Raw genomic sequence first — 25,790 nt, 5'->3', positions numbered from 1 at the left:
AGTACTAAGATGTGCTCAGAACAAATGCTAGGAATTAGGAGAGAAAACTCTGGTCATGATCTCTCAGCCCTTTTCTGCATTATACCATTTTGTTCCTTACCGTGCAGTGAATTAAGGGACCACAGAGACAGTAAATGAATACTGTACCGTGTTAGCATATGAAAAACATGTTGGTTTTGATAGATAATACTGGTGAAAGGGAGGATCATTGCCATAATTCTTACAGTATTTCTTAATTCTTTGCTCACAGAGGCAATGTTTATTGAATAAGACTGGGACTCTGTTTCTTGGAAAGCAGTATTAAGGCTAAAAAGCAAGTGTCCACGCAGCAAATGTGTTTCCGTATTTCAAAAAACTTTTCAAGAACTGGGAATCCAGACCCAGTTCTCATGAAGAGGTGAAGTCTGCTTTGTTGTAATTGCAGGATAGAGTAGTGTTCTGCAACATAACTTCAGTGAGCTGTGTTCCTTTTTACAATGGAAGGAAATACTCATCTGCTTCCAGAACTTTGAATGTTTAGGGCTCTGCTACCTGGCATTCAGTGTGCAATTCTTCCTACCAACTCCTGCTTCTAACAGTTTCCTATTAAGCATTACGGATCTTCCCTGGAGGAAAATGTATATTTGGTGGGTTTGTTTCAGGAAAAGTTAATTCCAGACATTTCTCGTGTTTTCTTTTATTTTTTATCCTGAGCAGGTGAAGATACAGCCTGTTGCTAGATATGACTGGGAACAGAAGTACTATTATGGAAATCTGATAGCAGTTTCAAACTCTTACCTGGCTTATGCCATTAGAGGTGAGATACCTTCTTGTCTTGGGTGTGATTTGTATTCTTTTGCTGTGCGTATCTCTAAAATAATTGAAGTTTGCATCAGAAGGAGGTAATCTGCAGTAATTGAAACACATCTTGTGATACCCAGTTCAGGGTGCTGTTCTAGTGGGAATATAAGTGAAGCTGGATCTACAGGGGAATAAAGAGTTGGTTGTGTAGGAGAGCTTTCAATGAGAAAGAAACTTTCTGTGAAGTTAGAAATAAAAGAGAAGGACTCTGTGGGGATGGAGGAAAGGTTGAACTACATTGGTTTCACTGGACAGTAGTCTGATGTTCAGCTTACTCCTCTAATTAAATATTTCTGCAGTGAGCAAGCTCCTCAGTAGCTAAGCACAGAAACAGCCCTGTGGTAATTTGAGCAAGTAAATGTTTGTGATGGATTTGCTTGCATAAATTTAGAGTTGAGTTTAAGGCTAAATTTAGAGGAGCCAAAGAGCAATGCAGTGTATTTTGCAGTGGAAAGGGAAAGAAAAGCAGAACCATGCAGGGAAAGATTGTTTCACAACATATAGGAAGCAAATGAACACTTGGTCATCTGCAGTGTCTCTTTCTGCTCTCATTTACAAACACAGCGTTTGGGACTCCGTCATCTCTTCACTTTCGTTTAGTGCTAGCACCCATCAGTTTGGCCTTCTGTGAAATCTACTACTCTGCTGCTGTGGTTTTTTCCCAGCTAGGGTTATTTTAGAGCAGTTTTAGGGTGTTTCACCCTTTTTTTTTTTTAAAGCATTAAAGTTTGAGTGCAGTAGCACAATGGAAAGCTGGATGGACTGCTTGCATTATAGTAACGTTTGTCTGAAATGGGGAAGCTGGAAACTTTGCTTGCTGTGTGCATGCTCTAAAGCATGGTCTTTTCAGTCATGCAAGCTAAAGAACAGTGCTTTTTGCTAGGTCAATGTCTGTGCCTTTTACATTCCTCTTCAGAACTTGTATTTGAGCTACCTGCCTCTCAGTGACTCCTTTTTTCCAGTTACTGAAAATGAAATTGCAATTAAACTTAATTCACTGCCACTGAAGGTCAGCCTTGGAGGTTTGGTAGCTTTATCATGAGCTCACAAACAAGATTTAGGCCTTACATTTAATGAACGCATCTTTATGAGAATAATCCTGGAAATCATGAGAAATCCATTTCTATTGCCTTCTTTTTAAGTAGAACAACTTAGAACTTGCAGTGCTTTAGAAACAGATGAGGTGGAGAATTAAGATGCCCCTTGCAAGGCAGGCAGAATCCCTCATGATGCTGCCGCTGCAATCTTCTGCACCACAGAGGAAGAGTGCAGTGAATATTTGTGCCTGTTTTGAAAGGGCTTGTTAACATAGTACCTATTGTTATGGGTTTTCAGAGTGCTGCCAGGCACAGCTGATGGCAGGATGGGGGCTGAAAGCAGAGGCAATCCTGAAGGGAAACTGCATGGATGGATAGTGACTTCTCCCTCTCTTTCTGCAGCTGCCAGCAATGGCTCCGCTATGGTGCGGGTCCTGAGCATCAGTGCTGCTGAGAGGACCTTGCTGAAAGGATTCACAGGTGGTGTGGCAGATCTGGCTTTTGCTCATCTTAACTCCAACCAGGTGGGGTGCCTGGATGAGGCTGGCAACCTTTTTGTCTGGCGCCTGACCATGGATAAAGAGAAAATCCAGTATCTTGTCAAAGTAGACCTCATTTCAGTCTTTGTGTAATGAGTAGATGTGAATGCAACATCAAAATTGCAACTTCTTTTGTAGCCTTTCCGGAAGAGCAGCTTGTAGAGGAAATGTTGACAGTTTTGCCCCTTCCAGAGTATCGAATCAGTCAACATGTGCCTGTACTTGGTGCAGCCATCATTTGAAATTGCACCCAACTTGAAATTCTGGAAGTGCACCTCGGTGCTCCTTCGGGTCCAGACAAAAATTGTTGGTGAGCAATGTCAGCCTGTACAAGCTGGCCTTACACATGGACAGTGTCACTTCAGCTGTAACAGAGGTTTTTTTACTCATGTTTATCCAAGTCTAGCTCTTTTCTGTAGTTACTTTTGAGAGGAAGAGTATTTAAGTATGTATATTTCCACTCACTGTCTTCTTTCCAGATCTGTCATCCTTCATTAGTGGTTGTGAAATTTATTTTCTGTGCTTGATTCATTGCCCTAAATAATTTCATTGCTAGGAGGGACTGCCCAGTCCTTCTGGGAAGCATGTCAATCTGTGGGATATGTCGTCATAGGTTATAACTTCTTATTTTTAATTGTGTACCATAATTTCAAAAGTAGGTGGAGCAAGGGTGGTTGTAGTATAAAATCTGATCTGGAGGGGTGGACTAGAGTGCTCAGCCTGTGGAATATTGTAGCTTTGCTGTCTTTCTGTGGTAGTGTTGTGATGCTAGCTGCACTCCTTTATTCTGTCCATCAGCAGTTGTGCAGATTGCACATTCAGATTGTGTGCCTGTTGTGCTTATCCTGTCCTTGTCTGCAGCCTGCAAGGGAAAATGATGAGAATCTGTTAACTTTTGTAAGCTTAACCTCTCCTGCCAGTGAAGAAACACCAGCTTGTCTGCTTTCTTAGCAGAATCTTTTTGCCTGCTTTCTTTTTGAATCGCAGTGATCAAAAAACTCTTGAGGTTTAATAGTATTTAACAGAGGACAAAGCCTGAATAGGTTACTCCTGAGCATTAGTAACACAGCCAGCACGTTATGTTCCTTAACCGTGGTGATCAGAGAGGAGATCCTGGTTAACATCAAGCGGCCTGACAATACCCCACTGAACACCTCTCGAAGAATCATCTGGTGCCCTTTCATCCCGGATGATAATGAGGAGAGTGGTGAAGAGGGAAGTCAGACGTTGGCATTGCTGCATGAGGACAGGGTAAGGAAACCTACTTGAAATGTTATCTCTTATTATCCTTAGAGGGAGAGAATCTGTTGAAGGAAAGAGGTGATACAGCTAGAGTTGTAAAGGCTCTTGTCTAGTCCACGCTGGGGATCCTGCTGTAATACGAGATGTGGGATTCCTCTCTTCCAAAGAGAGGCCATACTAATCTTTCTCTGGGCCTCAGGAGGGTACAAAGTGGTAACTTCTGCTGGACATTGGATAGCAAGGACCACTAGAAACAATGCAAAGGGCCAGAGGCATCACTCGTCTGTTCAGGCTGATTCAATACCTAGGGGAGGGGTTTGTTGAGCAGCAACTACAGCTGCTACAAGCAGTTCCCTGTATGTGTGTACAGCTAGGTGCCGGGGAAGCATCTAATGGCCAAATCAGGTGGGAACAGGAAGGTTTATGTCACATACTTTTCATTGGGCTGGTATATCAGAATATAAAATAAGGATATAAGAAATTCTTCAGTAGTCGTAGAAATAAACCTCTGTGCCTACATGTTTGTTTTCCAGGCAGAGGTGTGGGATTTGGACATTATCAGAACGAACAACACCTCCTGGCCAGTGGAAGTGCCTAATATCAAAGAAGGCTTCATCGTAGTGAAAGGCCACAGCACAGTATGAACCTATTTTGTTTTCTTTACTGTCATCCTGTAGATGACTGCTACAGATCAGTAGCAGTCAGTCAGGTTTTCTCTGGGTTATAATGTCTCAGGAGCTGCAGTTCTTAGGACACTTGGCTGTAAAAAACCCCAGTTTGTTACCCATCCATACTCGCCACAACCTGCTAGCTGTGTACACTGTACACATACTATTGGTATGTAGCTTTTGTTTAAAGAGCCAAGGTGAATGAGTAGTCATTTGCTTTGAAAATGGCTATTGATAAAAGTAATCTGTATTTCCAAGGGCCTGTTTGACAACCTGGGCTGTACTTCAACTATTTTGTCATACCTCCTAGTACATGAAACACTTAACACTGCTGTGATTCACTGCTAGATGAGAAGGGGAAAATTAAGCCCAGTGTCATCTTTATTCTTCTATGATTTCCCAAAGAGTACAGCTCTATCTGTGAATACAGCGCACCAGGACTGCAGCTGAGTCTTTAGTAGGTAGTATTTTGAATATAAAAGAAACAACTGGAGAGAGCCCAATTTCACTTCTTGAACAGGATAATGACAGAGTAATTGTATCACTTAAATAAAACAATGATTATGAAATGATAATGATGGTGAAAACCAGAAGATCGCAAACCAAAATGTTCATAATATGAGTAACAGTGGGACCAGCAGTAGCACAATCCATTGTACTTAAATTTGCTGTCTGGAAAACTTTATTGTTAATTATTATCAAAACAAACAACACAGCAAAGTCCTCACAGTTCTGTGAAGGGTTAAGCTGCCTGGTGACATGTCTGTCAGAAATCACTCTGGCCTGTATTGTTAAACTGTTAGTCAGATTCCTGTTTGAAGAGACACTCTAGGTGTCTTCCTGTGAAATAAAAATGCTATAACATGATTTTCTGTGTCTCTTTTCTCTCTCGTGTAGTGCCTGAGTGAGGGAGCACTTTCTCCAGATGGAACTGTGCTGGCCACAGCAAGCCATGATGGTTTTGTCAAATTCTGGCAGATCTATATTGAGGGTCAGGATGAGCCAAGGTAACTGGAGAATTAGAAAATAAAGGATCTTGGAACAGAGAGCAGCATTTTCTCTGTGAGAATTTCCTTGTTATAGAGTCACTTGCAGTGGTCATTCTTGGCACACTGTAAAGATACAGGGTGAACTTACTTTACAGGGTGTTTGCAAAGTATTTTGGTACTGAGGAGTTGTATCATGAAATATTACACAAGGTTTGGTGAGCTGCTGGAAAAAGCGAGGAGCTGTGTCTGGCAACAGGAGTTCTGTGCTTTGAACAGCCTGTAGGCAAACTCTCTTGCACTGTCCCTGTAAATGCGGAAAGGTTCTCTGAGCTGTTCCTCCCACTGTTGAGTTCTTTCATCTATTGTACCTTTGTTAAGATACCAAACCAAATGGCAACATTTATTTATTGGTCACAGTTCTGTCTGCATGGGTTGTGATCTTCTTATTTTATAAGGCTGTACACACCTACAAGTTGATAACTCTTGATAGCTGCTGACTTAAATGCATGTTTTGGACAAGGAGTAGTGTGTTCAGCGCCCACATATTATCTTCTTCGCTTACCACTCGCTGCACACTTGGCTGTTTTCTCTGATTCTCTGCTAGGTGTCTTCATGAGTGGAAACCCCATGATGGTAGGCCTCTTTCCTGCCTGCTCTTTTGTGACAATCATAAAAAACAAGACCCAGAGTAAGTCTCCAGTCCTGTACTTTGGAGTATCAAGGTTTAGTAGTGTCTTCTAACTCTACTTTTGGAGGGTTCCTTGTAACTGCATTGTACTCATAAAAATTTAGCTTTGTGTCAGGAGCAAGTCCTGTCCTCTTTGTAATAATTCTTCTGGTGATGGAGAAATAGATAAGGCTGTGAAGCACAGCCTTAAGTGACAATTCTAGTGTCAGTTCCACGAAAGCAACAAAAATTGTAAATTGATGAGCCCTTTCAGGTTTATGATATGGTCAGTTCAAACTGGTCTGTTATCCTCCAAATATCAACTGCAGTTGATTGAGAAATAGGTTTGCTAATTTGTTTCTTTAGGGCCTTTTTGTGTTTGGGTTTTTTGGGTTGTTTTTTTGGTTTTGTGGTGGGGTGGTTTTGGGGTGGGGAGGGTTGGGTTTTTCTTGCGTGTGTTTGTTTAGTTTTTATTCAGTAGGCAGTTGTGGCCTTAATGTTCTTGAGAGCTGCAGTTGTGCCTCAGAAGCAGAAATTTTCTGTGAACTTTAAGACACGGTGGGGCACAATCAGCTATGGGTAGCTTATGGGGAGCTCTTCTGTGAAATGTCCTTAAGGGAAGGACCAGGCTTTCTTTAAGAGAACTTAATTCTGTGGTGCCTGCAGGGTTCCCTTCTGGAGATTTCTCATCACGGGAGCAGATCAGAATAGAGAACTGAAGATGTGGTGCACTGTGTCTTGGACCTGTCTGCAAACTGTTCGGTAGGTGTTGATGTGCTGACTCCCTGAAGGGTTGGATTTACTTTGAGCAGTGGACCGTAACAAAGCTCTCAATTTCCAGGTATATTTACTCTGTAGATGTGATCCTTGATCCCCAGTGTAGTCTTCTCGAGCCCCAGTTAGAGCCTCCTCCTTAGCTTTCAACAGATAGGAGAGATGGCAATCAGGGTGGTAGCAGATTGAGCGTCAAGTTGGTGGTGGTGTCAGGTTGACCTTTGGCAAGGCCGCAGAAGTTGATCCTTCTATACGGTCTCTTTGGTGTTACCAAGAGCTGTTGTCTTTGCTTTGTTCTGCAGAGCATAGACAGACCTGTAGCATAAGAAGAGGCATGCCAAAATTGCACACCTTGAGTGCTTCTGTAAAAATACTAGAGATTCAATAACCAATTTAGGATCTTTTCCCATTATTGCTTTTTCTGATTTAAATAATCAGAAGCTGCTATGCTGACAGACCTTAAGCAATTATACAAGTCTTATTTGCTGAGCCATATACATCCAGAAGTTCAAATTTTGCTTTAGTCCATTCTTTCACTCAGCTTATGTTCCCTGCTTTCTCTTTTCTGATGGTGGGTCATGGCCTCTCTGATCACAGGCACACTTAAGGCCACTTCTGAATTGCCCTTCTAAAGTGAGAAGAATATGGCGTTCAGCCAAGTGCTGCTTTTTCCACCTTTTACTACAGAAGGTCCAAAGCATGTAGATGGGTTATTTTGGTTTGTGGAACATGTGAAGTAAAGACAAACTGTCATTTTTGATTTAAATGTTCAAAATCCTTAACTAGATCCTGTTGCGTGATCTCTCTCTTAGCTGAAGTTAGCACTGAGTTTGGCAGTGTTGGCTTTATTCTAGTGGGTGGTTGCACTGTAATGTGGCTGTAAACTTAAGATGTTTGTTTGTTTGAGCTAAAACAGTTTCATCACAGTTGTTCTGGTTGTGCTAATCTACCTTGCTTTCTGCACCATCCTCCATCCCTTTATTTGGGAATCTAGCTTTTCTCCTGACATCTTCAGCTCCATGAGTATTCTTCCCAGCCTGAAAGTCTGCCTGGACCTCTCAGCTGAATATCTGATACTGAGTGATGTGCAAAGAAAAGTAGGTGGTTCATTCTATTGCTGGCTGGGGGGTAATGGCAACAGAAGGAGAAATGGCCTTCTGTGTGATTGGTTCTGCTGCTTAGGTCTAGGAATTGTACATTAATAGCTAAAAATGCAGAGGTTGGCCTCAGCTATTTCAGTGTAAGACAGCCAATGATAACAACTTAGCTGATGAATCCTGAGGAGCCTTCAGGTTTATTTCTTACTCTAGTAAAGCTCTCACTTGGAGAAACCTGTGTCTGGCACAGTAGGATTGAGTCCCTGATCAGCTTTGACTCAGTAGTGTGCTTGTTGAAGTTCCTTTCGGTGTTCTGTTTCAGGTTTAAATGGCACAGGCTTTATTCTTCATGTTATTTCCATTGTTCCAACTTCATTTCAGATGCTAGGCTTTGTAGTCCACACACATGTATGCATGGTCTGCTCTGAAAGTCCAGTGACTTCCTGTTTCTGATTCTTCCAGGTTTTGTATGTGATGGAGCTGATGCAGAACCAAGAGGAGGGCAAAGCTTACTTCAGCTCCATCTCAGAGTTCCTCCTTACGCACCCAGTCCTAAGCTTTGGCATACAGGCAGTGAGCCGCTGTCGGTTAAGGCACACTGAGGTGCTCCCACCGGAAGAGGAAAGTGACAACTTGAGTGTAGGTAGGTGGGAAGAGATTTTGCTGCTGTGAGATCAGGATTTTTTTTCTTGGCTGGTTCTGGCTTTCTCATGAAAGGTTCATCTCTTCTCCCAATTAATAAGTGATAGGACAAGAGGAAATGGCCTCAAGCTGCACTGGGGGAGGCTTAGACTGGAGGTTAGGAACAATTTCTTCACTGTAAGGAGTTGTCAAGTGTTGGAACATGCTGCCCAGGGCAGTGGTGGAGTCACCATCTGTGGGGATATTTAGAAGATGTGTAGATGTGGTGCTCGGGGATGTAGTTTAGTGGTAGCCTTGGCAGTGCTGGGTTAGTGGTTGGACTGTGATGCTAACCTAAGGTCGTTTTAAGGCCATTCCCACAGAATCACAGAATGGCTGAGGCTGGAAGGGACCACTGAAGATCATCTAGTCCAGCCGTCCTTGAGCAGGGTCACCTAGAGCACATTAGTCAGTATTGTGTCCAAACAGCTCTTGAATATCTCCAGGGAAGGAGACTCCACAACCTCTCTGGGCAACCTGTTCCAATGCTCAGTCACCCACAGCAAAGTTCTTCCTCATGTTCAGGTGGAACTGCGTGTGTTTTCATTTATGCCTGTTGCCTCTCATCCTATCACCTGGAACCACTGAGAAGCATTTTTTCAACCTAAACAAATCCATGGGGGTTATTCGCTTGTATAAATACACCCTGTGCAGCTATAGTACTTCAGGGAAGCAGAGTAGAGCTGTGTACAAGGGACCTCTGGAGGTCTCTGGTCCAACCTGCTGCTTGAAGCAGGACTAGTGGCTAATCAGGTCACCTGTGGCTTCACCTGGCTGCATGTTGAAGGACCCCAAATGTGACACTTCTGACTCTGCTCTGGTGCCCTGTAACAGGGCTGACCCCTTTGTAAAGAAAATACTGTGAACCTGAAGTCCCAACCTAGATTGGAGCCATTGCCAGTTACCACTCAGAAACTTGACTGAGGTATTTTTGTTACTGAAGAAGCATTCCAGAAGTGTGCAGGCTGAAGTGAGTGCAAGTGAGGCTTTGGTTTTGGTACAACATCAGCTGCCTGGTATCTGAGCCATGATACAATCATATAGTATTTCATAATCATTGCCCCCAGCAGAACACAGGGCAGAACTTCTGGCAACACAGGGATGAGTCTCCCTCTCTCCACCACCCTTTGCAAGCTCACAGGAGCAAAAGAGTTCCTGGAAGAACTGGCAGGATATGTCTGTGACTGTTTGCCTGAGTAATTAAGACAAGCTTCTGTCTGTGTTATTAAACATCAGAGGTGTGAGCACATAGTCTGAGAAACCAATTGATTGCCTCTGAGCTGTGTCAAATGTGAGGACAGTGCACACTCGGACCTGAGGGAAAGGGTGGGATTCTTTTCTGTTGTATGTGGAAGGCATATTTTTCCAAATCACAAATCTTGCAACAGAAACGAACAAGAAAACTTTTAAGGGAGAGGTTTCTGAAAAACACAGGAGATACATTCTTCTGACTGTTACTATAATGAATATGATACTGAATGTTCTGGAGAACTGTCCCATGCAGCCATTCCTTGATTGCTACCTCTTTTCAAGTCTTGGCTTGCTCCTGATCTCCTACCTTTCTGTTAGTAAAATTTGGAAAGATGCTTTGAGTAACATCTTTCCTGTTAGAAAGAATCCTTGACCATGCCTTGAATCATGTATTCAGTTCTGGACCCCTCACTACAGGAGAGACATTGAGGTGCTGGAGCGGGTCCAGAAAAGGGCAGCAGAGCTGGTGAAGGGCCTGGAGCCCAAGTGTGATGAAGAATGGCTGAGGGAACTGGGGGGTTTAATCTGGAGAAGAGAATGCTCAGGGAGACCTTATCCCTCTCTACAACTGCCGGGCAGAAGGACGGAGCCAGGACATGGCTGGTCTCTGCTCCCAAGCAACAAGTGACAGACAAGATGAAACAGCCTCAAGCTGCACCAGGACGGTCTAGACTGGAGATTAGGAACAATTTCTTCACCAAAAGGGTGGTCAGGCATTGCAACAGACTGCCCAGGGCAGTGGTTGAATCACCATCCCTGGAAGTGTTCACAAACCATGTAAACAAGGCCTTTGTGACATGGTGTCCTTTGGCAGTGCTGGGAGATGGTTGGACACTAAATACTAAAAGCATGTTTCAAGAGGATCAATTCCATGATGATCTTAAAGGTCTTTTCCAATGTAGTTTATTCTTTGTGCTTCCCTATGCCTGTTATTTTATGTAATATGCTAATAACTAGTATATGCTAATAACTATTATATGCAATAGTTAATTCATGTTGTTGACAATATTGGTGCCATATTGCTCTGAAATGCAGAAGTAAAAATGACTGATAAAAGTAGCAAGTCAGGAGTAGCCTGGGACCAAAATACCAGGTCCCTGATTTGTGCTTACTTGATGACGACAACTTACATTGGAGTGCCAGGTAATTTTTTTTTAATGGGGTTTATCTTTCTGCACAGCTTTCTTAGCAGTGAGACTGATACTGGTGTGAATATTGACAGTGCTGGTTGATGTGAAGTTATTGCAGAGCTCTTCATAACCAGAGTTGTTTGCAGCCAGGAAGGATGTCTGAGCGCTAGTCTGAAGTTCTATCTGACATAAGCTAGTGTGTCTCTGTTAATATATGTCCAAACAGTCACTTCAACAGCCAGAACAAATTGCTGGCAGTTCCAGACCTCTCCTCTTAACTAATGAGGTATCCTTTTTTTTCCTTTTTTTTTTTTTTTTTTTTTATCTTTCTTGAGCCTTGTTTGGATGAATTAGAGCAAACTTGAATGTTCTCACATTGAAAAGTAACAGGAGTGCAGGTTATATTTTACCTTTACAGGGTGGATCACCTCTGAAGGGAACTGAGGAAGCTGTATTGTGCTGGTGCTCTACTGCTGCTTCTACTTGCTATGATGTTTTCCTAGTACTTTGTCTGCAGTTTCTATCCAACTTCTGTTTAACTTTTGTTTCATTTCCAGAAGGTGCTCAGGGAGCTGGTGCTGTTGAATCAGCAGCAGGTGTGCTGATAAAACTCTTCTGTGTACACACCAAGTGAGTATGTATAGCAGCTGTGTGGTTCTCCTAACTGTTTATTCATTGACCTGTAGAAATTTAACTTGCCAATTCCCTTTGTTCATAACAAAAGCTACTTGGCCCCATAGAAACTTCTAGTGGTGTGGTTAACATGGCATTACCAGGAAGTAGCCCTGCATGATGTTGTGGCAACCTAGTATTTTTGTCATCATGAGTACACAATGACTTAAAAGAGTTGTACTCGTGTAAGCGCTGGGAAACATCTAATACCTTGGGCACCAGAACAACTTGGTGACGCAGCTGAATGAGTATCAGCTTCCACTACTTCTTTCAGAGGCAGAAAACACTAAAAGCATATTCCAGGAGAATCAGTACCATGAAGAGAAGTCTTCTAAGCTTTCGACTTTCTTTGGTGATTTATGAACTAATCAGAGATGCTTGTTTCTTTTTCAGAGCCCTACAGGATGTGCAGATTAGATTTCAGCCTCTTCATAGCCCTGACACAAGTGCATCCATGCCTTCCCATGGCTCTCAAGAAGAATTTGGTGAGGATTTGAGTTAAATTTATCTTTGAGCCTTTAAATGTGGTGGTTGTTGTGGGGGAGGGAGGCAGCTTAGGTGCCTCTTTGTGATAGGAGTTGTAATTTCGTAAAGGGTTTTGAATATGAGCTAGCTGTGAAGCACAGTCCTTGATTAAACAACGCGTGAAGATGGAGCATGGGGACGTGTTAGGCTAGGAGTGCTAATGCTTTGTGCATGCTTGAGTGCACCTTCATAGGTGATTTTGCACTTGTGCCAGCAACTTGATGTTTGTTTCTTGTCAGGTGGAAGAGATTAGATGACACCAGAGCTCTGGGAGCAGAAGGGACTGGGCGGTGTGTAGTGTGCTCTTTCAGTTCATTCACCATTCTGGGATGTGGCTGTTAAACTGGCCTTGCATTTAGGGAAGAAAGGAATCTTGGATCTCTTATCAAGGCCTGATAAAATCCACTCTTCAGCTTACTCTTGTAAGCGTAACACAGCATCTGACTAGGATGTTGCAGGGTCTTTTTGTTCGTTCTTTTTGGAACTAAGTATGTCTGATAATGGCATAAGTTCATACTTTGTGGAATTAAAGCTTTAGCTTTTGGGGGAAGATCCTGTAAATTGATTTGTATTTCTCCCTTGGAAGCCTTTCCAGACCACATGGGTGATCTTAGCACAGAAGAGCTGGGATCAGAAAAAGGATCAGTGCATGGCTCTCAGCCAGACCTGCAGCACATTGCTGATCTGCCTGTACCAGCAGACTTTCTTTCTCTCTCAAATGATGCCAAACCTAAACTGATGACTCCAGATGCATTCATGACACCGAGTACATCTCTTCAACAGGTAACCAGAAATCAGAGTTGCTGTTAGTGGTACAAGGGGTGGGTTTGGATTTTGATGCTTTTGGGAACCTTTTCTAGGCTGCAGCGACTCTGATAGGCTATCTCAGCTGAATGCAGAGCACGTAGAAAACTCTGCACATGTAACCGAACTGAGTAAAGATACATTGGCACGTCTGAAATGCTAAGCTGGCCTAAGCTTGTGTTTCAAGTGCTATGTTCAGCAGCAAACCTGCTAATGTAGATGTGTGGTGTAGAAATACGGGTTTGCTAAATAACTGTTTGAGCTGGCAGACTGTTCTTACTGGTTTACATGTCTTGTTTGGAGCTGTGATATAATGGAAGAAAATGGACAAAGAACTGTCATGGTTTGAGCCCAGCCGTTAACTCAGAACCACACAGCTGCTCTCTCAGTCCTCCCCCTGCACCTGGAGGGATGGGGAGGAGAATTGAAAGAATGTAACTCCCATGGGTTGGGATAAGAACAGTCCAGTAACTAAGGTATAACACAAATCCACTACTGCTACCACCAATAGTAGTAACGATGAGGGAAATAACAAGGGAAGAGAATACAACCACTCACCCCCCACCAACCGATACCCAGCCTGGCCCGGGCAGTGATCTCACCCTTCCGGATAAATCCCCCCAGTTCATATACTGGGCATGATGTGCTGTGGTGCGCAATACCCCTTTGGCTAGTTTGGGTCAGGTGTTCTGTCTCTGCTTCCTCCTGGCTTCCCCTCTTCCCTGGCAGAGCATGAGACTCAGAAAGTCCTTGGTAGCAGTAAACATTACTTAGCAGCAACTGAAACCGTTGGTGTTACCAGCGTTGTTCCCAGGCTGAAAGTCAAATACACAGCACTGCACCAGCTACTAAGAAGGAGAAAAATGACTGCTACTGCTCAACTCAGGACAGTATCCACCCTTTATTCCATACCATTCACGTCATGCTCAGATCCCATATATATTTTCAATATATACCATATATACCATTGCTCTTGTCTCATATATATATATATATATCTGTCTATATATATATACACACATATATATGCACCCACACACAAAGAGAGAGGTATCATTCCTTAGTCCATGGACCAATCCCTGTAAAGCTGCAGAATTCATCCGGTCCATGACGTCAGGCTCCATCTCTTGTAACAGTCTTTCAGAGCAGGAGAGACAGTGTGCAGTGTTGGATTGTTGCCTGCTGATGACACTGCAGAATTTATCTGGTTACTGCTGAGCTTGTCTGGTTTTGTCAAAGTTCATTCTTTGTTGGGATTATGGTCGAAGGGAAGTCAGGGCCAGTCACTGGTGACCTGAAGACATCTAATTGGTGGGCTATAAAAGTGTTATATAGCAGGCAGTAGCATACAGTTGAGTTCATTGGCTGTTTTCCCCTAAAATCAAATCCCCTTCAGGTACACATTGGACTTTTCCATCTTCCCGCATTACCCACCAAGTATATCTGGGTCCCTGAAAAAAAGCAATCCCATGAGTGGGTTTGCCTTTACCTGAAGCAGAAATAACGCAGACTGTCTTCCCCAGCAAATTCTTTATGTGCTCCGCAGGAACGTTATCCTCTTCTACAGTATGTAAAAGTTCTGACTGGACTGGGCCAGCCCTGTTGGCAGATCCTCTAGTGTTGACCAACCAGGTGGCTTTTGGTAAATGTACATCCCAATGTTTGAAAGTCCCACCACCTATTGTTCTCAGTGTAATTAGTGAAGCCCTCTTACTCTATGTAGCATCAGTTGCATGACGTGTAGAGAGGACCCTGCCTTTGAACATCCAGCCCAACACAGGCAACCGGAGTGCCAGGAGGAGCTGTGTTTCAGTGCCAGTCACTTGTGAAGCAGCTCGAACCCCTTCATAGGCTGCCAGTATCTCTTTTTCAGCTGGGGTATAGCTGGACTCAGATCCGCTGTGTCCCCGGCTCCAAAAGCCAAGGAGTCGGTGTCGAGTCTCCCCTGGAGCTTTCTGCCAGAGGCTCCAGGTAGGACCATTCTCCCCTGCTGCGGTGTACAGTACATTTTTCATGCCTGGCCCTGTCTGGACTGGTCCAAGGGCTACTGCATGAATTATCTCACATTTAATTTGCTCAAAGGCTTGTTGTTGCTCAGGGCCCCATTTGAAATCATTTTTCTTCTGAGTCACATGATAGAGAGGGCTTACAATCAAACTGTAATTTGGGATGTGCATTCTCCAGAACCCCACAGCACCCAAGAAAGCTTGTGCTTCTTTCTTATTAGTTGGTGGAGACATTGCTATTATCTTGTTGATCACATCTGTGGGGATCTGGCGATGTCCATCTTGCAATTTTATTCCCCAAAATTAAATCTCCTGTGCAGGTCCCTTGACCTTACTCCGTTTTATGGCAAAACCAGCTTTCAGCAGGATTGGATTATTTTCCTCCCTTTCTCAAAGACTTCTGCTGTATCACCCCACACGATAATGTCATCAATGTGTTGCAGGTGTTCTGGAACTTGCTGCTGTTCCATTGCAGCCTGGATCAGTCCATGGCAGATGGTAGGCTGCCCCTGGGGCAGTTGGTTCCAAGTGTCCTGGACACCCCTTAAAGTAAAAGCAAACTGTGGCCTGCACTCTGCTGCCAAAGGAATTGAGAAAAATGCTGTTGACCATTCTGCATCCAGGTGTCACGTTATTCTTAAAGCCACTCAGATGTTCTTGCTTCGTAGCCTGCCTGTCTGCCTCTGTACTGGATTTGTGACTGTGGAGTTTTCTCTTTGTGCTTTTAGAATGGGGGTAAACATAAAGGATGCACTTTGAAATATACTTTTTAATTTAAGAAAAGTGATCTGCATCTTAATGACAAGGTGTGGACAGGGATACCCTGGTGAGAAGCTGTGCTCTTCGTGGTTTCTCTGCCTTCCTGTGAGAAATTAACTGTCAGTAGTTACTTGCTATGCTGATATGGTTCTTACAGGGAAGCAGGAGAGTGCCTGTGAGCAGCACTCCGCCTGCACATCCTAAGGCAGGGCTTCCTTCACCAAGGGAGGACACCATGGTTGTCACCACAGCTGGAACGTGTACTTGAGGAGGCTGGATGAGGACACATGGCACGTGGACATATGTAGAAAGGGAAGTCATGCTGAGCTGATTAATGAGAGACCACACTGGTGACAACTTAGGCACTAAAGAATAAATTAAACTTCTCTTAAAGGTTTTGCTGTTGCTGGCAAAGTTTGAGTGCAGGAGTTAATTTTGTGCCTGTGGGTGGGTATCCTTCCCAATGCAAAGATGTACCAAGGGAGGAGAGAAGTTGTTGCTGGAGTGATGATTGCACATAGTCTTTGCTGCAAGGAGCAGCTCAGTCTTCAGTTTGACAGTGTAACTGTTCAGTTTAAACCTGGCTTTTCACTGCTACCTGTTTCATGGCAGGCTTTTTCTGGCTGGCAACAGCACCCAGGAGCACTGTAGGGTTGACACAGCCTTTAATTTTGCTCAATCTGTGCTCTCTGCCATGAGTGCTGTAAAGCCTGAGAAGCTTGGCCACTTCAGCTTTCCCAGCTGAGTATTTGTGTGCTCTCTGTATGTGTTTTGATAGTCAGAAGCAGCAGTTGAGGCCAGCATGTCCCACTGTGCTCTTCACAGACGATGAGAGTGTTCTGCCTCAGTGTATCAGCAGTGCAGGACCTAAACCCTGTACAGACTCTGGCCTCACTAGACCTTGGCAGAGCAGCCTTGGCTCAAAGAGCAAAATGGGAATCTGGGGCAAAGCCCTACAGAATGCCACTTTTTGGCAGAGCAGTTCCTCGGTAACAGCAGTCGTGGTTCATGTAATTGTGCTTGCCTTTGACCACTACCTGAGCACTCTAGCAGTACCACTTGACATGTTGTTTTTTTCTATTCTCTCTTCACCAAAGACTCTCTAGGAGTTCTGCAGCCAGCACCCTCAGGCAAAGTTCTCTTGAACTCTTCTGTCACACCCTTACTGCTGTGTTCTCTTCTAGATTGCCGTGTCTCCAGGCAGCAGTGTCAGTTCTCTGACTTCAGTCACAGCCATGAGTAGCACTTCTGTCACAGATGTCTCTATGCCCAGGTAAATAGCATGTGCATTAAATAATATACCTGCAGGTGAACTGATACAGTCCTTCAGGGTGGCACAGAGCTGTAGTGCATCTTGTAGAAGAGACTAACTTGAGTTAGAAACTGGCTTTGGTCCCAGCGTCCCTGTATAGGCAACTGTTTGCATCTCTAGTGCAGCTTGGAGCATGCCTGTTGTCATCCAAGGGACCAACAATAGTGTTTCATTTGTGCCTCAGAAGGATTCTCTTATTGCATCTCAGTTTTGTTGCTTTACATGCTTCTCCCAAAGGGCTGTTCTTTACAGGTAAGAGCACATGCAGCCACCAAGGACAGGGAGATAATTGGGGCTGTTAGGAAAATCTTACTAGTGTTGCAATGGATTGGGCTGAATACCAGGTGAAAACTTCTCCTCTGGGGGTGGGAAAAGGACAAAGTCATATCCAATAATGTCCTGATTCTCCCTAAACTCCATACAATGGGTACTGAAGATATATCTATCTGGTCTCTTCTTCTACTGACACCTCAAATTTAAGAAATTGCAATCCTCTCCCTCTTTTTTTTTTTTTTTTTTTTTTCATTCGTTTTGCTTGTCTATTTTGACCTTTCTACCTAGTATCTCCTCAGGCACTGGGAGTTGCAGGTGCTAGTTGAGAGGGAGTAGCTGACCATGGTGGAAAGAGCAAGGGCTTGGAGAGCACTAGTGCGTTTGTGTTGGGCTCCTCCACTGACTTGTGGGTTCTGTTTCCTCACCTTGAGTGTCTGATGCAGATCTGTACCATTAGGTTGGCCTGCTTGATTTATTTGTGTCTGTTTCCTTCAGGCCATCGGAAGACTTAACTGTGAGCCCCAAGATGCAGCTGGACACCAGCCTCACACTGAGTAGCGGTAGCAGCGGTCTCCAGACTAGTCCTAGGAGCCATTCAGTTCTTATCACAGGCCTTTCTGATAAGCTGACACCAAAGGCACCTCTTCCAGTAAGGCTCCCTTTAGTCTTCTCGTGGGACAAGAGATCTCTCTCTCTGGGCCTATACAAGCTGAAATTAAACTGACTTGAATATTAAGAGGGCCAGTGGCTACCCTCTGGAACACAGGTTTACCTGTGTTAATGGACCTTGACCTCATGTAAAACAGAATTTCTCTGAAAACTAGAGACAGCTCTAGCTTGTGCTGTCATTGTTGCAATGGTTGAATGTGGTCAGTCTTTGTGTTAGGAGACAGTGCTACCTGGAAAGTACTGTCTTCCTCCTTGTTGGCCTGACAAGTCTGAAACAATCATTTCCTATTCCTAAATCTTTCTTTTCAGGTATGATGCAAAACAGGTTATGACCAAAGCTTGAAATTGAAATAAGCTGTTTAGTCCAGGAGATACTCATTGTTAAAACTAACTTTCCCCTGCAAAGAGAAGGGATCCTGGAGCAGAGCAGCGAAGTAGAACTAGTGTTCCACTTTCTTTTGAAGGTGTGTTCAAACTAGCATGGGTTAAGTGGGTTGTTAGCCCATCTGAGATCCTGTTACAAGTCTTGGGGCCTTTCTCCATCTGACAAACAGAGTGGGAGCACAGAGATCACATGAGGAAAGGATACATCTGGCTGTTCCCAAGGGTGGTTGCTGTAAGGCACCAGGGGTCTTGAGGTGTCTCCACATTATCCTGAAGGCTCTTGTTTGATTTTTGTATTCAGGTCTCGCCAGGAAACCCTTCTCTAGCACTGGAACTGCAGGAGGTGGAGCCCTTGGTGATGCCTCAGGCTTCTCCCACCCGTGAACGCTCGCCAGACGTCATTTCCTCTGCTTCCACAGTCATGTCCCAGGATATTCCTGAGATTGCTTCTGAGACCTTGCAACGTAGCTTTGCAGCAGCTCCCTCTGGGCTTCCTGCAGAGGTGCTGGATTCCAGCCATCACGCAGACAGCATGGCATCCGCTGCCTCAGCCTTGCATTTGCTGTCTCCAGGCACCCGGCACAATTCTGAGCACAGCCACCACTCACTGGACATGCCTCCAGTGGAGGTGGACAGGCTGAATGCTCCGTCACTACTGGAGCCTGCTTTAACTCAGGAAAATGCATCTTCCGACAGCGTTGTGAGTCAGCCATGGCCAGCAGCTCCTGACATAACCAGGGAAACCCGGAACACCATGGCAGACAGGTAATCATTTGGGTTTGTCTTGCTTAGAGCAATTTCTTTGCACTTGCCAAATTGCTCGCTTAGTGAAAGCCCTTATGTTGAAGTTAATCCAGAGCTGTTCTCCATCCCTCCTTTCCTTAGGGGATCTGATAATTCAATCTTCCTGTGTTCTTGGTCTGTGTATGCTGTGCCCTGAACTTCCCAGGCAAGCTCTAACAGTTTGCCCTCTCCAATATCCCTTGTAGCATAAAGGAACTCTGTTAACAAGGTGAAAGTCTACTTTATTGGCCTTCATGTTCACCTGGGAATAGAGATGTGAGATGGGATTTTTTTTTTTTTTTTTTTTTTTTTTAAATCCAGTACAAGCGAAATTCTGCCCCAGGTGATGCATTCGTGCATGCTCTTGTTGAATCAATTAGCACATAATTGATTGCCAGGTCTGATTATAGGTTAATCGTACATCTCTCTTCTAGAATTGGCTTTGTGCAGCTAGCGTTACAAATAAAGTACTTTAAAAGTCAGAAACGAATGGCAATGTCTCTGTGGAGCAGGCATGCAGAATGGTGCATCATTACATATGCCTGCTTACCAGGAGCAAACTATGACACTGGAGCGATGCTAGGATTCATCACAGAATTCATGTCCCTGTCTTGTAGTGGGATGGGAGCAGCAAAGGGCACCTGCATCTGCAGAGTGTCTAGGTGAAGGCTGTGTGCAAACACCTCTCTCTTCAACAGGACTAGCAGGCTGAGAGCATCAGTGTTGTCCCTCAAACTATCCAGGACTGTTCCCTTGCATCAGAAAGGTCTTGCTTTGTGCCTCTACACTTGAGTATTCTGCATTGGGAGACAGTTCTGACAGCTCTGGGGAGGGCACTGAAGCTGTGTCTCTACACGGTGCTTTTGCTTTTGCTCTTAATTTAAAGTTGAGAAAATACAGAAGTTTGCAGTCTGTCTTTGAATTTTTCAGGACTCCTCATATCGGAATATCTCTGAATCTGAGGGATTTCTGGTTGGTTGGTTGGGGTTGGTTTTGGCATTCTAGCTCAGTAAAGTCACAGGATTATAGAATGAACCCTAGAATGGTTTGAGTTAGAAAGTACCTTGAAGTTCATCCAGTTCCAACCCCCTGCCATGGGCAGGGACACCTTCCACTAGACCAGGTTGCTCCAAGCCCCATCCAACCTTGAACAGTGCCAGAGATGAGGCAGCCACCTTTGTGAAAGTAACAACTGCTCACTTCTGTCTAAAGATCTTCCTGCAATTGAATTCACATAGACCTAGTTTACAGCATAGAAGGAACATGCTGTTTGCTTGCAAAATCTTTATGAAACTGAGACTGGAATCACTGCTGCAATTCTCTTCTGTCTGGTAAAGCTAAACCATATAATTCACACACTTCTTCAGACACTTGAAAGAAGTGGGAAGCACTGATTTTTGTCCTAGAGATCAGTATTCCCTGAGGAAAAACAAATTCAAGATGATGCTGTTCACTGAAGTGCACTGTACTGCCCACTTTGAGTAGTGGCTTACCTGTTTTGCGTGAACATCTGTGAGGAGATTGTTGTTGGTTAGTGCCTGAAGTGTAGCTGAGTTGCTTATCCCTTCTTAAGGCCCCCAGAAAAACACTTGGAGAAATTGGAGTGTTTAGTGGCTGTACACAGCACCTGCTGCTTTCTACATCTGTGCAGATAGGTGTGGGGGTTTGTTTCGTTTAGACCTTCTATCATGATCTCTCATGAGAAGTGGAGTGAGCAAATATCCAAGCTGAAAGAGACATTCATGATGGTATTTTTTTTAATTCCTCTAGCCCGAGGGATGTGGTTGAAGAAAAGCACAAGAGCTCTTCCTATCATCGACACAGCTACCACCTGCTGCAGCATGACAGCCAGGATGCTAGTGCAGAACAAAGGTACCAGAGTGCCTAGATCCCTCTCTCGCCCTGCATGGACTCAGTCCAGGCTGCATTTGTGCTTCTGTCCCCAGCGAGCCTTCACGTGTGGGGTGAATGTCTTTGCTTTGTTTCCTGACTTCATGTGTCTATGCAGTCCAGCTTCTGTAATGTTCTGATGACTTCAGCTGCTCACCGGATCAGTCTCTGGGCACTGTCCAATTTACTCTCTGCAGGGAAAGATTTGACTGTGCTGCTTCAAAAAGCATGTACCAAGCTTGGTTTAATTACTAGTGAAGATGTATTAAAGGATCAGTTTCCGAATACTGTGCCCTAGATAAGATAGTGAAGGTGTATCAGGAGTTAGTTTCATAGGATCATAGGATGGTTTGGGTTTGAAGGGACCTTAAAGCTCATTCAGCTCCACCCCCCTGCCACAGTCAAGGACACTGTACACTAGAGCAGGTTGCTCCAAGCCCCATCCAACCTGGCCTTGAACACTGCCAGGGATGGGGCAGCCACAGCTTTTCTGGGCACCCTATGCCAGGGTCTCACCACCCTCACAGGGGAAAACTTCTTCCTGATATCTTTTCTCAGTCTCCCCTCTTAAAGCCATTAAAAAGGCTTTAAAAGGTTAAAGCCATTCCCCCTTGTCCTATCCCTACAGGTCTTTGTCAAAAGCTCCTCTTCAGGTTTCTTGTAGCCCCTTTAGGCACTTCTGCTGTTCTAAGGTCTCTCCGGAGCCGCCTTTTCTCCAGGATGAACAAGCCCAGCTCTCAGCCTGTCTCCGTAGCAGAGGTGCTCCAGTCCTTGAATAATCTTATGGCCTCCTTTGGACTTACTCCACATCCTTTTCATGTTTGGTGCCCCAGGCCTGAACACAGTACTCTAAGTGAGGTCTCATGAGAGCAGAGTAGAGGGGGGAGTTTCTTGCTTTTGACACCTTTTGTCACTCGTGAGTCACTGTAAAGCTCTATGGGCACTTTATGTGTGCCTGGAAAGCTCAGCCCTGTTTGACAGCTGAGAGTTTGTTCATATGGCACACTGAAATTCAGACTGACACTGCCAGCCAGCCTGTATTGAGTGTGGCTGGTCAGCAGCTGAAAGACTCCAAGGTACTGAGGATCATGTACTTCCTAGGCTCAACCTGATTCTCCTCTGTTCCTGAAATGCTTGCTGTGTGAAGTGCTTTCTGTCTGTAAAGATATGCTATGTGCTCGGCCAGTGTCATATCTTTGTGTGTATGCAGTAAGAACAGGCATTGTTTCCCCAGACTACCTCAGCCACAGTTGTCCCAAATGCACATTAAAGTCTTGTTGTGCAGCATTTGAGCTCAGCCTGAGCAGGCCTGAATCAGAACAGAGCAGCAGATGCTGAGATCTGTGGAGATCTTTTTGTTAAAGATCATAGTAGAGAGCTGCTTAGCTGCATGACTGCCCGCATGTGGATTAAGAGCTTAGTGTAAATCCCCTTCCATTAATGAAGGCTAATGCTGTCAAGTATTGCAAGTGAAGTTCTCTCTCCTGCTGTTCCTTTCTAGTGACCATGATGATGAAGTTGCAAGCTTGGCTTCTACATCAGGTGGATTTGGTGCCAAAGCACCTACGCAGAGGCTGCCTGTGAAGGACTGGAAAGCCAAGACATCCCCACAAGCTTCCCCAAAGCTAAAGAGGAAGGGCAAGAAAGATGACAGGTACACTGGGTTTGCCAGTATACATGTGGCTGTGGGACCAGCTGTGCAAGGCCACAACCTGATTAGCCATTAGCAGCAAGGCCAGGATCTGAGGCTGGGAAGTGAATTGCCAAGTGCTCCCAACTCTCACCCTTTTTTGCAAATGGCAGTAACCCCACAGAAGGCATTGCTGGTTATTCAGACACTGGCTACCACCCAGGGTGTGACTATACCTGAACATGGCCTCCACTTTTAATTGCCTTCTGAATGCTGGCACAGTGCCTTTGTTCAGCAATATCTGTTGTTTGTTACCTGCTTGCTACTTTAGTGTGTTTCTTAACATGCCCATATGAATGTCTTGTAAGTGAAAATTGATGACTGGAAAGTCTGCCCTTGGACCAAGGTGTCTGCATTAATGTGAGGAAAGCAGCACAGGGTGCTCTCCTTTTATTGTGTTCCATGGTGTGGGTGTCTAGCTGTGCAGATTACAATAAAGATGGGCTATGGCATTAAATCTCTGGCTGTGGTCCTGTGCTGTGACACCCAGAAACTCAGCCTCTGAAATGACTTTCATTTTTCCTGCCTCAGTCCTTTTTAAGGTTTCTGAATGGAGGCTGTCTGGGAACAACAAATGTTTACTTGGCTTCTGGTAGCATTTGAATATTCATAGATGTGTGACTTTGATGGAGACATGCAATATTAGTGGATTAGTTTAGTGTTTTTCTTTATTCTGCTGTATATGCTGGAGTGCATCACTGGTTTCTTCTCCTGGAGAGCTAGAATCGTTCTAGATGATTTGAAGCTCATTAATTCTATATTTAACAAGTGGCCACTTGATTTTAATTTGGAAAATATCAGGAGACCTTCAAAAGCTGTTTGGCAAAGCCTTCCCTGGCTTTGAATTTCAGCAAAATTGAAAAGCCAGCAAGCATTTTATGTTGTAACGATCTTCATTAAGTCTTAGTTTAAATCTCCTCCCTGCGAAGGGACCAGTCTATAGGGAACTTCGGGGCCTGTGAACAGTGTAAATGATAAAGTGTCAGTGCTGTAAGGACTAGGATTTCATCACTTTCACCTCACTCTTCATGTTATACTGGGCAAACAGAAGTATAGAATTATAAGCTAGAGTGTAGAATCTAAAGCAACTGTAAAATGTGTGACCTATGTTGGCAGAAGACTTGGCTAATAAGAGCAGTTAATTGATGTAATTGTATTACTACTTTCTCTCTTTTTATTTCCAGGGATGTGAACCAGTCGCCAAGATCAGCTAACAGCCTGGTGAGTCAAAGCTGCTCTGGTCTGTCCCAAGGGCCTGATACTTCAGCTCTGTTTGCTGTCCTACTAGAGACCTGAGAGAAAATTCATCCCAGTTCCTTGAAGCCCTGTGGGCCCCTGCTATGCTCCAGCAGGCTGAGATGGAGCTGTGCCAGGACTTGGCATTGCTCTGCTCTCTGGGGCGGTGAAGGAGCTGCTCAGTGCTATCCAGGCAGGTGGTTCCCTTCTCACCTCTGCATAGCTTGTGAGAACACAGAGATACCCGATATAATCAAAGACGCTCCCACTCATTCCCTCTTCCTTGCTGAGATGACTCACATGCATTGGCAGCAGGATAAACTGTTCCCAGAAAAATAAGGTTTACAGTGGGACTGGCCTGTTGGAATTTCTTATCCCTGTTGATAATACCCTCATATCTGGCAGAAAATATTCTGTGAGTTGTGTACACTTCCTAAACTGCCCTTGGTACATGTGCCTCCTTTTAGATGTTTTGAGCATGTGAAGAGACAAACTATAAATGTGTATTTCTCTTAGTTGTTTGGTTATTCATAAATAAACAAAAGAGCTGAAAAAGTGCTCTAGGAAACTTCCTACTTACACTGATTGCACAGCACTTTCCTAAGTATTTGAGGACGTGATTTACATTAGGAAACCTAAACATGCTCTTAGTATGTGGCCAGAAGTGAATAGTATCTGTTTTCTTCTGTTTTCTTTTAGCTGCCAGAGGTTTGAAGCAAGTCTTGAATCTAAACAGTTGATATTCTAAGCAACCATTTATGAATTCCATGCAGGGACCTTGTGTACCTTGCTTTATCAGTTTATTTATTGGGACAAAAGCCTTAGAAATGAGCATTAAACTGCTTTCTGTTTTCTGCTTTGTGTGTTACACTTCAGTCCTTGGTACAGGGGTTGACTTAGCTAGTGGAAAGCTTGACTGCCTTCTGATCCTGTTAGAAATGAGTCCTTGTCCTCTTCTCACACAGATTACACCAGAGTTCCAGGAGGAGGTGATGTGCATATTGAGGAGGCAACAGCAGGAGCTCTCATGGCTGCGTCAGAACCAGATGGAGCTGGTGCAAAGAGTCATGGATCACATCAGTGCTATTCAGAGCAGCCTTATGGGCCACATGGAGAGGCTGATTAACTCCCAGCAAGAGCAGAGCCGTATCCTTCTGTGCAAATGTTGGGTTGTACATAAGAAGTGGAAGCCTGTGGGGCAGGCTAGAGGCATGAAGGAGGCTCAGAAAGTTCAAGCATCTTGGTAGAATGGGTAATCAGTGCAGTAAAATTACCTGTCTGCAGTGTAACTGTTTCAGTTCCTCTCAGTCGCTTCCAAAGGGAAAGAAACTCAGAATGGGGAAGAATTGTCACTTTCTCCATGCTACTAAATCTTCTTGTTACCATTAGGACTGTAAGTGCTGCAAAGCTGGAGTAGACTAGAGGTGCACGTAATATGTTAGTGTATGTCAGGCAGTGGCCAGTTGCACAAAAGTAATTATGGGATGATCCTTTCCTTCTTTTTCTCCTTAAGGCAAGTTAGTACTTGCACCAGAAATAGCATAGCTGAATAGAGAATTATCTTGTCTGTACCCCTGTATATTTCTGGTGGTCCACAGGTCCCTTATGTGTTGTCTGAAAAGTACTTTATTTTCATAGAATCATAGAATCATAGAATAGTTAGGGTTGGAAAGGACCTTAAGATCATCTAGTTCCAACCCCCCCGCCATGGGCAGGGACACCCCACACTAAACCATGTCACCCAAGGCCTCATCCAACCTGGCCTTGAACACCGCCAAGGATGGAGCATTCACAACCTCCCTGGGCAACCCATTCCAATGCCTCACCACCCTCTCAGTAAAGAATTTCTTCTTTATATCCAATCTGAACTTC

General features: G+C 44.3%; 1 protein-coding gene across 5 annotated transcripts in view; it reads left to right on the top strand.

Annotated features, from left to right (window-relative positions):
* EDC4 (enhancer of mRNA decapping 4) overlaps nt 1-25,790 on the top strand; it is a 41,987-nt gene that overhangs the window by 6,113 nt on the left and 10,084 nt on the right. For 3 of the 5 annotated variants that reach the window (XM_080638208.1, XM_080638206.1, XM_080638209.1), the window contains exons 4-22: nt 694-796; nt 2,280-2,469; nt 3,520-3,667; nt 4,192-4,296; nt 5,224-5,333; nt 5,920-6,003; nt 6,649-6,744; nt 7,751-7,853; nt 8,316-8,496; nt 11,473-11,545; nt 11,981-12,072; nt 12,699-12,895; nt 16,866-16,954; nt 17,762-17,915; nt 18,621-19,084; nt 20,873-20,974; nt 22,494-22,646; nt 23,867-23,903; nt 24,884-25,064. In XM_080638208.1, the coding sequence (XP_080494334.1) occupies nt 694-796; nt 2,280-2,469; nt 3,520-3,667; nt 4,192-4,296; nt 5,224-5,333; nt 5,920-6,003; nt 6,649-6,744; nt 7,751-7,853; nt 8,316-8,496; nt 11,473-11,545; nt 11,981-12,072; nt 12,699-12,895; nt 16,866-16,954; nt 17,762-17,915; nt 18,621-19,084; nt 20,873-20,974; nt 22,494-22,646; nt 23,867-23,903; nt 24,884-25,064 (2,662 nt within the window). The remainder of the gene's footprint in view (nt 1-693; nt 797-2,279; nt 2,470-3,519; nt 3,668-4,191; nt 4,297-5,223; nt 5,334-5,919; nt 6,004-6,648; nt 6,745-7,750; nt 7,854-8,315; nt 8,497-11,472; nt 11,546-11,980; nt 12,073-12,698; nt 12,896-16,865; nt 16,955-17,761; nt 17,916-18,620; nt 19,085-20,872; nt 20,975-22,493; nt 22,647-23,866; nt 23,904-24,883; nt 25,065-25,790) is intronic. The other 2 variants (XM_080638207.1, XM_080638210.1) reach the window with 2 other exon arrangements.

This window comes from Psittacula echo, assembly GCF_963264785.1.
Source record: "Psittacula echo genome assembly, chromosome: Z".
Lineage (NCBI taxonomy): Eukaryota > Metazoa > Chordata > Aves > Psittaciformes > Psittacidae > Psittacula > Psittacula echo.
The sequence above is the reverse complement of the archived record's forward strand: the minus strand, read 5'-3'. Positions and strand labels throughout refer to the sequence as shown.